Raw genomic sequence first — 16,135 nt, 5'->3', positions numbered from 1 at the left:
CTCTTAGGACTCCACTTCTATCCATCCTCCATGGAGGATGCTGTGATTTCATATGATCAGATACATACATGGGGTAGACTGTGCAAATGTAACAGGGCCTTAGATTATGTCATCAGGACCTAGATAGCAGAGCAATGAAAGCAACTCATGAATATACATGGCTTCATTGAACTCAAGAAGTGACATTTGATTCACATCAGGTGAACTGCATATAAGTTTACAAAACTGATTTTTTTAAAACATTGCAGCCATGCAAAGGTATTAAGACAATGCTTTTAATCATAGTTTTTAATGAAGAATTTATTTTGGGTGGATTAATTTGCACAACAGGTTCTCTTTTAAATGCACACTTAATATGCAATATGGTCAGATATCCAAATGGCACCACTCACAAGCAGCATGTATGAAAGTACAGAGAAGTACCTCTGCCTTCTCTAAACAGACCTCTACTGGGAATTGTAATGTAATAGTTCGGAAAGTTGATAGTTTGTCTTGGACAACCAAGGGTCTGTCAGGTTCTTGAGAACCATGGATATGTTGGAATAAACTCTATAGGGACAGGCCAGCCAGTCCCATCAATCTAGGAAAAAACTGCTGTTAAAAAGGGTCCCACATACCAAATAATCTAAGGTCTTACAGATATTTTCCCTCATTCATTTATATTATATTCTTACTATAAAAAGATCATAACTTACCACGTTCATCTTTTATCTGCACCCCCCTATCTGTCAAAACTTGAAAAGCAACTTCCACATTGTGCATTTTCTGCAAGCGACTTATTGCTGGAACTCTCAGCTTTTTTGATAGACTCCAGTTTTGAGTTAGAAGCTCCATTGTTCTCCTAAATACAGAAAAGAGCAGTATAAATACTATGTGCATATACACAAAGGTTTGCCACAATGAACAGTTTGTAAACTGTTTGTAAACTGCTGCTAGGCCAAAATAGTCATAAGTAAGGAAGTCTGACACGCTCCAATGTCCAGTGTCCTCTACAAAGCAAAAACTTTGTGACACGTTTCTCATTTTTCGATTGAACTAGTATTGGGATTTTATAGTAGTCAAATTGCAGATTAACAGAACCATAAAAAGGCCCAGTGCACACAAACATGTGTGTGCATGATGGCCATTTGGGTTGGTGGACGTAGGTAGGGGGGTTAGTTAGATGCACTGCTTGCCCTCACAGTGGTCCATTAAAAAATGCCCCATGTTCCCCAGTGCATACACCAGAACCGTGTACAATAGAGGTCTATGGAGCCGTGAGGCAAACTTGGTAAAAAGAAAATAAAACACAACAAACTACTCACACTAGACGAACACCACACTGCAAATCCACAGCCAGATTTGTCACTGCAAAGTCAAATTCGTCTAATGGGGTTTGGACATGGCCAACTGTTAAACCCAAATAGCTAAGATGGCGTGATAGATCTCCTTCTCCACTCAAGAAATCACGTGAGAATGCCAACAGAAGATCCTTGCTAGTCTGCAAAGAGAAAAAAAAACAAAAAAAGAGAAAATCAGGTCATTCTTTGTCTAAACCAGACCCATAATTGAAAAATATATATGGACTTTAATAGAATTGCAGTTTTTTTTTATACCACCCCAAAAACTAATTTGACCAATACATCCTTTGGCTATTATCAATAAATGGCACAAACCTAAAAATACAAACCTTGAACTCTGCATCTTTACAGAATAAGCAGGGATCGTGATCGATGAGCCTAGACTGCTTGGCATGATCAAGAAAGAAAACCAACAACAAGAGCTTCTTCAAGGTGAACTTTGACAAAGCCTCTTCATGACCTGAAAACACATAGAAAAAGCCCATAAAACTTAGTATGGCATTACAGAAGGAAAATAAAATTATAGGAGACAATCAGTGGAGATATCTGAAGTTTGCTAGCCATAAGTGAACTTATGGTCTCTGTAAATTCTACTGGCTGGGCTGCTATAAAGGACCATCCTGCCCATGGAAGATTCCAGCTCGCTCACAATATTTTGCCCACTGCTACAGTCCATCAATTAAGCACTAAACTGTGCTAAAACTAAAGTTAGTGCTCTACTCCTTATGGTATTATCAACGTTGGAAAACTCTCACCACCTTCTTGTAGATTGAAAATAAAAGATATCCCCGACTCCTTGCATCACCATACGTCCTCCTGTGCTAGGTTCAAGCGCGATCTCTGTCCCGTTACCGTGTCCGTGATACGTTCTTGATCTTATTGAGTACATCAATAAATACAATTTCCCTTTGTACCTGGCAATCTGCACTATTCTTTTGCAACCTCCTGACATAGGATCAAGAACGTATCACGGACACGGTAACGGGACAGAGATCGCGCTTGAACCTAGCACAGGAGGACGTATGGTGATGCAAGGAGTCGGGGATATCTTTTATTTTCAATCTACAAGAAGGTGGTGAGAGTTTCCCATCGTTGATAATACCATAAGGAGTAGAGCACTAACTTTACAATTTTGGACTTTTCTGGCTTATATGGGAGTATGCCGTGTTAGTGGCTCCTCCAATTTTTATAAGTATTTCTAGTTCTCCCACTTTTCCGGACTTTATCTATTTTGTGCTGACTAAACTGTGATAACCTTATATGATAATAAACTTACCATCATGATAAAGGTGTGGAACTGAAGGGTGTCTGTATTCTGCTGCAATGTCTGGATTCCACAGCAAGCGATTCAAGATGAACAAAGCTAGGCCGGTCACATCACTATTACTTTCCAAAGAGATTAGCTCTCCATATATAGTCTGACAAACAAACAAATGTAAAAGTCAACCATTAAACTCAGAACATGAATAAAAAGACCTACTGAAAAGAATTTGAACCCCCCAAAAAACTTGTAGTCCTATGTCCCTGGTAAGAAGAACTCTCTATACAAGGAATAAGTTCTTTGAGTGACAGTAACATCGGGTGTGCGGCAGTATAAAAAGTTATGGCACATCCAAAATCTTAGCTTGATGGGCGTCAATCCAACTAGACGGAAAGTCAGCCTTTCTAATTTCCACCATAATCTTCGGCTATAGAAAAGTGAGGAACACAAAGTAGAAGATACCCATAGGCAGATTCAAATTTTATCCTCCAGGAAATCACCATGAGCAAATCAATGGGTTATTGAAGCTATACTAGAGGTACCGTATTTTTCGGACTACAAGGCGCACCATCCATAAATGCCTGCTAAAACATCTAGGTTCATATATAAGGCGCACCGGATTATAAGGATGAATGACCAGAAGGTGGCAGACCTGTGCACAGATCAAGGCAGCTGTTATCTGTAAGTATAGTTCATATATAATCATCAACGGAAGGAGAGAAGTAAACGGCACTCACCAACGTATGTGAAGATTCTTTATTGTGTTAAAGTGCAGTGACAGAGCGGGGCCTAGCTTGGTCACTGCACTTAAATAAAGGATATTCGCATACGTTGGTGAGTGCCGCTTACTTCTCTCCTTCCGTTGATGATTTTATGGACTTTACGCTCCAGCTGAGCACCACCATTTGTGCTTTTTCGTGAAGAGGTTGCGCCACGCCTGCTACATTCCTGCCCGATACGAGAGCACCTCTATGTTGGTGGATGGTGCCAAGAGCTCCATCTCCATTGTGTATATTGTTCATATATAAGGCGCACTGGACTATAAGGCGCACTTTTAATTTCTGAGAAAAATCAAAGGATTTGGTGTGCGCATTGTACTCCTAAAAATACAGTACATTTTTTATTTCTTTTGCAAAAATCCCTGGTGACCTTGCACATCTCTGTAGAGCAACAGGAAGGACAAAACAAATGTAGTCACAGATGCTGTCAAAATCTATGAATTGTGAAAAGATGTATAATCTCAAATAAAACATATTTTATGCTGAAGATATTACCTCAAGCCCAACACGAAGCCACAGAGGATTGTAGGAAAGCAGCCAGTTCAGGATTTTCTGACGTTCACCTATACAATAAATCCACTAGTGAATATCCTTTGCAGTATGCAAATTACTTAGAAGAACATATATAAATTCAGTCAATATGCCATAAATGTGTGAAAGACAATAGAGTGCTTGACACTTATTTCAGCCATTCTGTCAGTGGATAGTGGTAAATGCTGGTATACTCAGACAGAAGCGACCAAGTCTGAATATATGTGACTGAATATACAACAGGGTCACACATGCCTCATTACGTATTAAAGAGCAAATAATATAAAGAAGTTTTCACTGTACCAATGTCCTTCCACAGGTGTCTGTCTTTCCTCACAAGAAGACGACGAGCCTCTATCTCTATTTCTAGTCTCCGTATTGCTCTCACCACAGGTTCTGAGGTAAAAAGGCGGCAGGCAGATCTCCTCAATTTATTCAACCTGCATCGGGCTGTGTAGGCCTTGAGGGAGACCTCTTCCTTGGTCGGTGCTTTTGGCACACTGACTTTATGATTGTTCTCAGCCCCAAGGATCAAAACTGCTGCATTAACTATTAAGGAAATAACAAAATGAGACATCCATAAATAATAGTATCATGTTCTAAGAAACATGGCACAGTCAGAACTGGTATATTAAAGCAGATCTAAATATAGTTTTGTGGCTTAATATTAAATTATCCTAATGTTGACTCATGGCGAGGGGTGACTGACCCCCATCTCTATATATACTTCTATACACAAGGCTTACAATCATTGAGTACAACAACTCATTGACCCCCTGAAACTAAGGGATTTGAATGAGTTAATTTTTTTCTCCACAAACCTATAATCAATCCTGCATTATGAAATTCAACATAGAGAACAGACAGAATATTTAACTTTGCTAAAACTCCAACGCGCACAGATTTTACTTTACTGACTCACCTTTCATTAAATCTATTTTCACAGCAAATTCGTCAGGTGTAAGAATGAAGTTCAGCCACCAAGTGAAACCACGTTCCTGTTTTGCCATCCATCGTTCATCATAAAACATATTTTTGGCAGCGAACGGCATCGGGTGGCGGGGTATGACTAAACGATAAACATTCCTCTATGAACAATACAGATATTTATACAGCAGAGTAATGATCAATCTATAGACCCCCACATTGTTCAGGCCATTTTCATACGTTGTATTTGAATTGCGTTTAGTACGTAAATCAGGCGCAGTGGGGAGAAGCTTCTCCCTAGGTCTAAACACATCTGATTGATTATCCAGGAGGGAGAATGATCAGAGCCAAAGTTGGTGGACAAGCCTAACTACATGCTGTAACATCTCTTACCAGTTTTGGGTGGCTTCATAAACGTCAGCTTTGACTGTGCAACTGCAACAACTCTGTTAGAACTCTTAAAAGAAAGGGCAGACTTTGGTGCTGGTATCCCGGTGTTTTCTGACAAAGACAAAAAGTAAAATTGATCTACTTTAATTTTCAAGTGTTTTTCCGTGATTTTTTTCTTTCCTGTGGATTTCCCATAAATAACTTAGATGTGAGTTCCTCTGTCAACACGGTTTGTAAAGCTTTCTTACACTTCTATAGGAGTTATGAAAACACTAATTCAGATCTACATCCTTTATGTAAATTCTGGACCACCACAGACTGTCTGCAGAGATGGGAAGATGGGAAGCTGCTCCCAGAGGTTTGACTTGCATCCATCAGACATATATAACACATCATGCATATACATGCAATAATGGTCATTTTTGTGAAACCGCTTTAAATATAAAATGTGTTTTACAATCGTATACAGTCCAACTTGACAGATCTCCCGAAGACAGTACATAGTGGGGCACATTTACTTACCCGGTCCAGTCGCGATCCAGCGGCGGGTACTCCGACGCTGATTCGGGTTCTGCCGGGATTCACTAAGGTCCGGGCGCCGATATTCACCAGGTGTCGCTGCTGCGCCGAGGTCTGCCGGAGTTCACCTGCTTTTTTCTGGTGTATGTGAGTGCTTGATCTTGCGACACAAATGGCTTTTTAAATTCTGCGGTTTTTCCGAATCCTTTGGGTTGTCCAGTGGCCACGCCCCCCGATGTCTGTCGCGTGCGCCAGAATTCCGTGAAATACAGCGCAAAGAGGAAATATTCGGGAAAAACCCGACGGATTCGCGGCTGCGGACCCTTAGTAAATGTGCCCCAATGTGCTGCCCAAAATAGACGACATAATAAACAGTGCCTTATCCTACATCTAGTATAGAACCGCTTTTATATTTCCATACCTTTCTGGTTAGCTTTTGTCAAAGCCGGTTTGATTTTGATAGTTTCAGCTTTGACCTTTTGTATTCTTCCATTGCTTTTTGATACTAAATTGGCTGAAAAACAGCAAAAACAAATGGCATTAGTTGCTTGAAAAGAAGTTACTTATATAGACCGATGTTTCTAAACATTTATACCTTGCAAGCCAATGACTGTAAATGTGCGCATGTGAAGACACATCGTTTTCTCCTCTTCTTAAAGTATGCAAGACTTTTAAGGTATTCGTTATTTTACATGCAGAATTTTTTTTATGATTATTAGCCATCGCAATGCATACAGTGGGTGAAGGTGTAGCCACCCCACAGCAAGGTATGCATGGAAGACGAGCAAATCTGCAGTGCTGTGTGGACACGTCCCTACACTTTTCTTAAAGAGCTAATGGTGGGTTATTGCGATATCCACCAATTTACTTTATATTGCCAAGCATTGGATCCCTACCCGTCTGATATTAATGGCCTAACCTAAAAGGTGCTGTCACATCAGCGATTTTTCACCAAATCCATTTTGGCTTATGGACACATACAGATTGGTCTCGTCTTCCTGGCTTCAGTGATTTTGCACTGATGCATTACTGACCCATTATTTTCAATGGGCTTTTCACTGATCAGTTTAGAACCTGTTATTTTTGAGTTCACTGACGGCTGTTTCACATTAGTTCGTGATCACGGACGTGTTGGGGACCACTGAGGTGGGGGTTGAACTCCACAGTCATATCGGGGAAACAAGAACTCCATCCATCATATATTAATATCATGCACAGAGTTCAATCCCCAACATAGAGATCAGTCTGTGGAACAGCCCTTAGTGAACTCAAAAAGAACAGGTTCTAAACTGATCACTGATCAGTGAAAAGCCCATTGAAAATAATGGGTCAGTAAGGCATCAGTTCAAAATCACTAAATCTAGGAAGACGAGACCAATCTGTATGTGTCCATAAGGCAAAATGGGTTCAGTGAAAAGTCACTGATGTGAAAAATAACGCCAACGTGGAGCCACCCTAAGGCTCAGCCATCAATTGCAATAAACAAGGAACCCCCTTTAAACAAGACAGATTTACCTGATCGGGTTTGTTGCGTTTGCTTGCCACCCTGCTGTGAAAGAGAAGTTTTGGAGAAGTGTACTCTTTTGGATTGGGCAGAAACATTCTGTAGGGAGTCACTGCAGGCCACAGAATCATCTCTAGTCATTTCCTCGCTCCTTCTTTTGTGACCACAGATGGATTTGGCTTTGGATACTCTCGCTAAGGATTCAGTACTGCTGACTGAACTAGATGCACTCGCTGTACAGTCAGAAACATGTATCACAGGCAAATCTGGAAGCTGAACGTCCCCATCAGATTCAATATTCTTCAGTCTTCTGCGGGCCTTTCGCTCGAGTTTCTGTCCCATATCAACACGATCCACTGCCTTGACTTTTACTACAGTTGCCGATGCTATGGGCGGCTTCACAGAAACCTCTGATGAGGAGTGGAGAGGCTGGAACCCTGGATCATCCTTAGGATGGGCATCAGTATCTGATATTATAGGAAGTTTTGTGAGATCCTTCATGTCAGGAACATCATTTCGTTGAGACTGAAGTCCAGGCTGCTTTTCATGTCCGTCTTCTACTGTTGTAACAGTGGATGGTATTATAGGTGGTGTTAAAGGGTTTGGGATACCAGTGGCATCATTGAGCGATGGAGATTGAGATCTAATGTGCTTTGTGCCACCATGCCCGGCCTTCACTTTTGTAACAGTGGATGTGATGATGGGCGGTTTTGCAGAGCCTTTTGAAAAATGTCTGTCATTTCTTAAGAGACCATAGCTTCCTTTTGGCTTTTTGACACAGAACGTTAACCTAGAGGCAACTGGTTCAAAATCCTCTGGTGTTCTGTCTGTCAACTTCTGGTCTATACTTGCAAATTGTGATATCTTAACCTCTTCTTTGATAGCAGAAGATGTACAAGGGGGTGTATTTAAGGAGAACACACCCAAATGTTCTGAATCAACTTGTGTTAGGAAGTTGTCCTTCACAAACTGATCAGGTGACAGAATTGGAGTTGAAGGAGCGGTCATCAGGTACTCATCCGACACCACAAAGCTGTTATTTACAAAGGAGTCAGGACTTAAGATGTTTCTTTGTGGTGTCTGCAAGACGGAGGGGGGAGTCTGGTTTTCTCCGCTGTGCTTATGTGAATACTCTTGAAAAGAGTGAGAAGTCTGGGAATGTTTAATTTTAACCTCAGTTTTACAGAACTCAGAGGGAGACAAGGCAGGGTAACCAGAGTATTCATGGATTACACTTGGTGTACAAATAAAGTTACCCTGCTGATTATGTACAGGGTTAATTGGGGACATGGACACTTTATTCACCATCTGTTCACTTAGGGTCCACTCTTCCTCAATAAGCACATCTCTCTGTATAGTGGATGTAGTGGTCACTTCTTCAATGGTCTCACTGTACTCTGTAGTACACAGAACCGAATAGGTTTTGGAGCGCCTAAGTGACCCAGGAGTAAATGCTTGTAGCTGGCTGGCAAGAGGGCTGATGTGGCCGACTGGAAGTCTATTCTCTGTACTTCTTCTGGACTCTCTGAGTGGGGAGGGACTGGTCATTGGTGTGGACAGATTCTCACAGGACTGAAGAGGACTTCTTGCCCTTGGTAATGTGCCATGACCACTCTTGCTTGTTAAGCTGAAAGTTTTATTTTTACTACAAGTAGAAACTTTGGTCTTCATCTGAGGAGCTTTGGATCCCAACGGAGAATATTTCTTTCTTACAGTATTCCATCTGCTTCTCTGGAAGGATATGGAACAAATGAATAAAAGAGGAATAGCACAAGATAGAGTTCTCACAATAAACTCTCCAGGATTTATATACAATTAGACTTGTCCTGTGCAACATATATTAGAACCTTGTAGGAAAAGCATTCTCCTGCCCAATAAAAACATCCACAAGATATGAAATAAATGACCAATAGAACAATAGATGGGAGTCCAAATATCCCAGCAACTGCATACAAGTTAACGGAGAATCACTCACACAAACACAGTGGCGCTAAACTCAAAAATCGTGAGAGGAAAAATACATTTTGAATTGTTTGCTTTTCAGACAGATAGCTCTACTACCCAAATCACTTGGCATAAAATCACAGTCCACCCTCTGGCTGCTGTAATCCCAATGCAGTAGAGGAAGTTCCAGCACACAATTGGAGGAGGGAGGGGTAGTGCGCACTGTAACAGCCAGTGAAGCTACAGCAGGGAGGGGCTTTGGTAACCCCTTCTGGAGCCCTTCTGACTTATTAGCATCCTTTTAGAAGTTTATTTTAGAAGGAAGCCATGGATAACACATGTAAGTCACTATACCTGGATCTGTGATGGCCAGAATGCAACAAAGCCACTCCCCATAGCTGCGCACCCTGGTCCGACAAGCCTCGTAGCTGCGCTCCCTCGTCCGACAAGCCCCGTAGCTGCGCGCCTGCGTCCGACATGCTGCCGTTCTGCGCATGGGCAGAACGCAGCCCCGCGGCTGAGCAGCCACAGCTCCGAGGCTTGCCGCACACAACGGGGTTGGAGGAGTAACGTGGCTACTGGGGCGTGGAGTAGCCGCGCCGCGTAGCCTCGTGCCCGGCTACTCCACGCCCCAGTAGCCGCATAACTATATTTACATATTAGGAACCATAACTGATTTTATGAGCCATTCGCTGTTTCACCGTAAAGAATAGTTGCATAAATTTACATATTAGATGTCCAGCACTCCAAGCTGCTAATTATGCACGTCCCCGTACCTCCCTCTTGCGTGAGGTCACTTCCTATTTCTAGGTTTTTTGTGTTTTCTTAACTGGTTAATTTCCTTTAAGTCTAGTGTAATCTGCAGCAGAACAGAAGAACACTGCAGACAAATTTATTAAAAGGGCCAAAGCCACCAAGACAGCCAAAGAACAGCGGAACAGGGCCTGCCTCATGATAAATGTTGCCATAGACTTATCAGTCACTATTAAATTTATCAATGCATCAGTAACATTAGTGTGAACAAAGGATTAAAGGTGTTGCCCAAACCATTTAAAAAAAAAAAAAAAAAAAAAAAAAAAGTCTACCAGGGCAGAAAAAGTGTTTAGTGCAGCTAATCCCTTGGCCTTCGCAGTGACCTGCACAGAACTTCTAAATATATACTACATAAAATGCCTTCTTAAACGTCCACTTTTTTAGACAGTCAGCATCATGAGCATGTCACGTTTATATTTAGACACGTACCTTCTTTTTTACTGGAAGCTCAGCACGTCCCAACAACACAGCCTGGTGCTTGACTACATCATTCAGCAAAAACGTGACCAGCTCCCTGATCCCTCCTTCCTCTGAGGGAGTCCATGTGATGGTCAGCGGATGAGTTTCATAAGGCTGCAAATATTGAATAAATCACAGAAATGTATAAAAATGTCTACGTTATAGGGGGACTCCAACAATACTTTAAAGGGAACCTGTCAGCACAGGTTGCCCTACTACACCAGTAAGTTGTCAAGCAGCTAAACACCTTCCAGATCCCATTTCTTTCATGACCCTGTATAATGACATCATCCAGAAAATCAACTGTGGGATGTAAATGTGTTGTATAAGGTCAGGGATGTGGAGAGCTCAGCACTGAAGTCAAGCTCTCTCCTCTTTGGAATGCGGCCCTTCCCTGGTATTATTGGTGCTGTAGACAGACACATCATAACTGGCTCTTCCATAAGTCTGTTGCTTGATGTCCATTATAGCAGAGATGATGTTCTGAGGTAGGACAAATGTGACTTAATTGCTGAACTCTCCGGCTCAGTGACATCTCACAACACAAAGTAAAATTTCTGGATGATGTCTTAATGCTGGTTCATCTAAGGAGCATGATCTAGAAGGGGCCAAAGTGTCAGCTTCACAACATACCCAAATTTATACCAATATAATCTTTATTATAATAAACTAAAGATAAAAGACTAAAAATATAAAAGTATGGTAAGAAATGACTAATTCGACAGTGTTACAGAAGTCCTCACAAGTGATTCTAGAATAGCAGACGGCAAACTCTGCTGAACAAAGTACATTCAGCAAGAAAACAAAATGTACGGTGGGACACATAAATAACCCCTTAATATGTATAAATAAGCATCAAAAACATCAGACCAGATAAATAAATAGCACGTGCTAATAAATAAGTCAAATTAAGAATATTTATTTATTACAGATAGTAGTGACCACAGCTTATATCCCTAAAGTAATACATAATCATACAAGCAAGTGCAAAGGACATCCTGTAGCATGCCCCCCATGTCCCGTCTCTCTCCTCCCATTTCCCCTGTGTTAAAAAAAAAATCCAATACTCACCTTCCCCATTCCCCTGCATTTGTCTTCTTATCGTCACTTCTGCGTTAATCCACGACTCTATTGCTGACAGACATGATGTGATAACAGCGTCATGTTCTCCGTCAATAGAGCCGTGCATTAATGCAGAAGCAAAGTGAAGATGAGAAGACAATTTCAGGGGAACAGAGAAGGTGAGTATTGGACTTTCTTCTTTTCAGTGTTTGTCCGTGGCCCGGGACCAGGTGCTCCACAGGTCCTTAGAGTTTGGTGGTCTGCCTGTACTCTTCATGCATGTTTCTAGCACTCTAGCCATGAAAAAATGAAGATATCATACTGCTCCATTTCATGGGGCTGTACTTGTAAGGAGCACCCTAGTTGCACCCACAAAGCGGGGGCGTCCACACTGGGGACCCCATAGCGGGGGAGCTCCATCAGTGAGGACAGCCCTCAATGGTTCGTGTCGGGCAGCCCTGGTGCAGGCAGCGGTGGCCTCCAGGAGCCCGGTTACACTACAGCCGGTGCGGCGTCCCCTCTCTCTCCACGTACCGGCACGATGAGCTCAGTCTCAGTAACGGCGAAGCCTCGATGCTGCGGCAGCTTATGTACAGTCACTTGTGCCGGGTCCGCTGACGGATTCTGCAGGAGAAGAACCGCTTTGCGGGCCGAGCCGGGGCGGACACATCCGAAGCTCACGAAGGGCGGCCTGCAGAAATGTGTAAGGAGCAGCACCGGTACATCCTCCGGAGGCAGCCTGTGCCCCGCCGCTGCCGGGGGAGAGATACTCAGCATGTCTTCCGTGTCCCCGCCGCTATCACACCGGCCATGTACTCGTCTACCTACTATTCCGTGCATCCACACATTCAAAACTACAGAAGCCGCTGATAGGTCCAACGTCAAAGTTATCTCCGCCTACTACTTCATGTCATCCAATGGTTACCCAAAGCAACTATATGTTTTAGCCATTCAGAGCACATACCACTGCGGATAGGGCGGAGACAGAACTAAGAACCAATCAGAGGCCAGAGATTTATTTAAAACGTTGTCTGCGGCAAGTCTGCGGTCACGTTATGGCAACGGGGAAAACAAAACAGTGGCAGCATTACAGCAGTGTCAGGGGGTGTGTGACCGTGCAGTATAGCCCAGCACTGCCGCCGCACATTCTACAATGGTAATGGATAATGTCAGAGGGGAAGTCATTCAAATCCCCCCTCTCGTCTGAACAGGGCTCAGCCACACACCCGCTTCAGTATCAGTTTGTCTGCAGAAGGAAAAATGTAAAATTCAAATTATTTATAACATAAAAATAGGATGCACTACAAAATGCTATTCTGTCTGACAAACAAATATTTTGTACAATAAAACTGCAACTGTGTGACAAAATAACATTGTGTGCTGCCAAACAAATAAAATAGTTTTCTGTGTTAGAGAAGTGCCTTTTGTATAACAAAATGCCATTCCATGAAACCAACCACCTGCATACAGTTAAAGGGAACCTACCACCACATATCTACCTATAAATGTAGATCGGGTGGGAGGTACATCTATAGGATGTGAGGATAGCCTTTTTAAGGGCTAATCCTAACTTCCCCTGTATCTTTTGCTAACTTTTATTACTGAAATATGTAAATTTTCTTATGCTGCTACTGGGGCCTGGAGTAGCCAGAGCTGAGGCTACACGTCGCGGCTACTCCACGCCCCAGTAGCCTCTTTGTTCCTTCAACAAAAGTCCACCTCCTCATAGCTGCGCGCCCTCATCCGAGAATCCTGCTGTATACGCATGCGCAGAACAGCAGGCCCGAAGCCGGATGAGGACAGCAGGATTCTTGGATGAGGATTTTTGGTTGGAGTAACAACGAGGCTACTGGGGCCGTGTAACCTCAGCTCCGGCTTCTCCACTCCCCAGTAGCCACTTAAGAAAATGTACATATTTCAGTAATAAAAGTTAGCAAAAGGTACAGGGGAAGTTAGAATTAGCCCTTAAAAGGGCTATCCTATTGTCCTATAGATGTACCTACCACCCGATCTACATTTATAGGTAGATATGTGGTGGTGGGTTCTCTTTAATGGGAACCTATCACCACATTTGCACATATTCAGCCACTGATAGGTTCCTATAGAGCCCCGTTAACTGACTGGCACCCTTATTTTAGCTAAAAATACACATAAATCACCTTTTATCTTTTATTATCTGGCATCAGAGGGGGCGTGCCCTGCTCACCTAGCCCCTCCCATTTACTCCTGCTTATGCGAGCTTACTGGTCTTAGGTCCTATAGCCACTTTGCCCTCCCTGACTAACAGTGCCTGCTAATAAAGGGTTACAAGTCCTCCCCATCACCTAAAATTAGTTGGCAGTCCGGCACTGTACCTTAATTACAGATGTGTTTCTGATATGCAAATTACCTTTTCTGACTTCCTGAGAGAGGAGAAGATATAATCGCAGGTCCTTCTAATAAAAGCAAACTGTACACCATGTATGTGATTACATGAAATCGCAACAGCCTCCATGTAGGATGGAGAGAAGTAGAAGTCCATGGAGGCTGCTGTGACTTGATGTGGTCAGATACATGCATGGAGTACAGTTTGCTATTGTTAACGATAACCCGTCAGGCAAATTAACCCCCAAAACAAAATATATTTTCAGAAACTGCCATTAGAAAGCATTGCCTCTATCCTTTCATTGTCTCTACATCCTTGTAAACTTAAGCAATCAGATACTAAAGCTGCATGCAAATGACCCGAGAGATGTCCAATGATGTCATTATCATATTTAGCTGTCCAGCTTATTCATGAGTGGGAGGCACAGCCACACCCCCAGTGCTTGACTGACAGCCTATATAATGGTGTGAGGTGTAATGGTTTAATGGCTACTCCATGTGCTTCCTGGTGCTGCCCCCATCCCTCAGCCTATGTGTATGAGATACACCTATACACATGACTCACAGCCTGTATAATAGTGTGAGGTATAATGGTGTAATGGCTCCTCTATGTGCTTCCTGGTGATGGCGGCCATGCCCCCTGCAGCCTGTGTGTATGAGATACTCCTATACACATGACTGACTGCCTGTATAATGATGTGATGTATAATGGTGTAATGTCTCCTCCATGTGCTTCCTGGTGATGGCGGCCATGCCCCCTGCAGCCTGTGTGTATGTGAGATACTCCTTTACACATGACTGACAGCTTGTATAATGGTGTGATGTATAATGGTGTAAAGTCTCCTCCATGTGCTTCCTGGTGATGGCGGCCATGCCCCCTGCAGCCTGTGTGTATGAGATACTCCTATACACATGACTGACTGCCTGTATAATGATGTGATGTATAATGGTGTAATGTCTCCTCCATGTGCTTCCTGGTGATGGCGGCCATGCCCCCTGCAGCCTGTGTGTATGTGAGATACTCCTTTACACATGACTGACAGCTTGTATAATGGTGTGATGTATAATGGTGTAATGTCTCCTCCATGTGCTTCCTGGTGATGGCGTCCATGCCCCCTGCAGCCTGTGTGTATGTGAGATACTCGTATACCACATGACTGACAGCTTGTATAATGGTGTGATGTATAATGGTGTAATGTCTCCTCCATGTGCTTCCTTGTTGCTGGCGCCCCCTGCAGCCTGTGTGTATAGGAGATGCTCCTATACACATGACTGACAGCCTGTATAATGATGTGAGGTATAATGGTGTAATGGCTCCTCCATGTGTTTCCTGGTGCTGGCGCCCCCTGCAGCCTGTGTGTGTGTAAAGGAGGGATACAACAGCTCCAGGCAGCCATGTTATAGCAGAACATGTCAGGCACTTGTGTAGCTGAAGTCTGTGTCTCACACATGTGTATTAGGAGGATGCAGCATGTCAGCAGGTAAAGCACAAGCAACAGCAATGCTTTACTATACGATACACACAGACAGGAGCGGGGGAGGAGAGGGGAGGGGTACCAGGAGTGACATCACTGCCTCTGACCATGTGATCAGCCTCATTTACATAATAAAGAAAAGATGATTTTATAATGATTAATGTAAGAATTGAATAGATAAATGCTGGGATGGATCCTTGTGATCTGCTCCAAAGGGTAGTGGTGACAGAAATAGTGACAGACCCCTGATGACAGGTGTCCTTTAACACTTTCAGGACCTGGCCCTTTTTTGTTTTTTTCATTTCCATTTTTCACTCCCCATGATCCATGTCCATAGCTGTGTGACAACTTGTTTTCTGCGTAACAAAAATTCCAAATGCAGTGAAATTGGTAAAAAAACGCATTTGTGCCGTTTTCTTGTGGACTTGGATCTTACAGATTTCACTGTGCACCCCAAGTGACATGTCTACTTTATTCTTTGGGTCGGTACGATTACGGGGATACCAAATGTATATAGGTTTTATAATGTTATCATACATTTAAAAAAATTAAAACCTCCTGTATAAAAATTTCTTTGGGGATTTTGCCATCTTCTGGCGCTAATAACTTTTTTATACTTTGGTGTACAGAGCTGTGTGTGGTGTTGTTTTTTGCGGATTTTGATGGCGTTTACAATGTTATCAATTTTAGGACTGTACGACCTTGTGATCACTTTTTTTAGAATTTAAATTTTTTTTTTAAAATGACAAAAAAGTGCCATTTTTGGC

At 42.7% G+C, this 16,135-nt stretch overlaps 1 protein-coding gene across 1 annotated transcript in view; it reads right to left on the bottom strand.

Moving 5' to 3' along the window:
• Positions 1 to 12,444, bottom strand: part of ASPM (assembly factor for spindle microtubules) — a 29,516-nt gene extending 17,072 nt beyond the window's left edge. The window contains exons 1-12 of the mRNA XM_072128980.1: positions 12,064 to 12,444; positions 10,438 to 10,581; positions 7,263 to 8,982; positions 6,169 to 6,261; positions 5,232 to 5,339; positions 4,834 to 4,980; positions 4,215 to 4,460; positions 3,876 to 3,943; positions 2,617 to 2,758; positions 1,670 to 1,800; positions 1,305 to 1,480; positions 696 to 841 (exon numbers count right to left, since the gene is read on the bottom strand). Of these exons, the coding sequence (XP_071985081.1) occupies positions 696 to 841; positions 1,305 to 1,480; positions 1,670 to 1,800; positions 2,617 to 2,758; positions 3,876 to 3,943; positions 4,215 to 4,460; positions 4,834 to 4,980; positions 5,232 to 5,339; positions 6,169 to 6,261; positions 7,263 to 8,982; positions 10,438 to 10,581; positions 12,064 to 12,369 (3,427 nt within the window). The 5' untranslated portion in view covers positions 12,370 to 12,444. The remainder of the gene's footprint in view (positions 1 to 695; positions 842 to 1,304; positions 1,481 to 1,669; positions 1,801 to 2,616; positions 2,759 to 3,875; positions 3,944 to 4,214; positions 4,461 to 4,833; positions 4,981 to 5,231; positions 5,340 to 6,168; positions 6,262 to 7,262; positions 8,983 to 10,437; positions 10,582 to 12,063) is intronic.
• Between the last annotated feature and the right edge of the window lie 3,691 nt (positions 12,445 to 16,135).

This window comes from Engystomops pustulosus, chromosome 10 (genome assembly GCF_040894005.1).
Source record: "Engystomops pustulosus chromosome 10, aEngPut4.maternal, whole genome shotgun sequence".
Taxonomy (NCBI): domain Eukaryota; kingdom Metazoa; phylum Chordata; class Amphibia; order Anura; family Leptodactylidae; genus Engystomops; species Engystomops pustulosus.
Note: the sequence above shows the minus strand (reverse complement) of the source record. Positions and strands in the feature narration are given on the sequence as shown.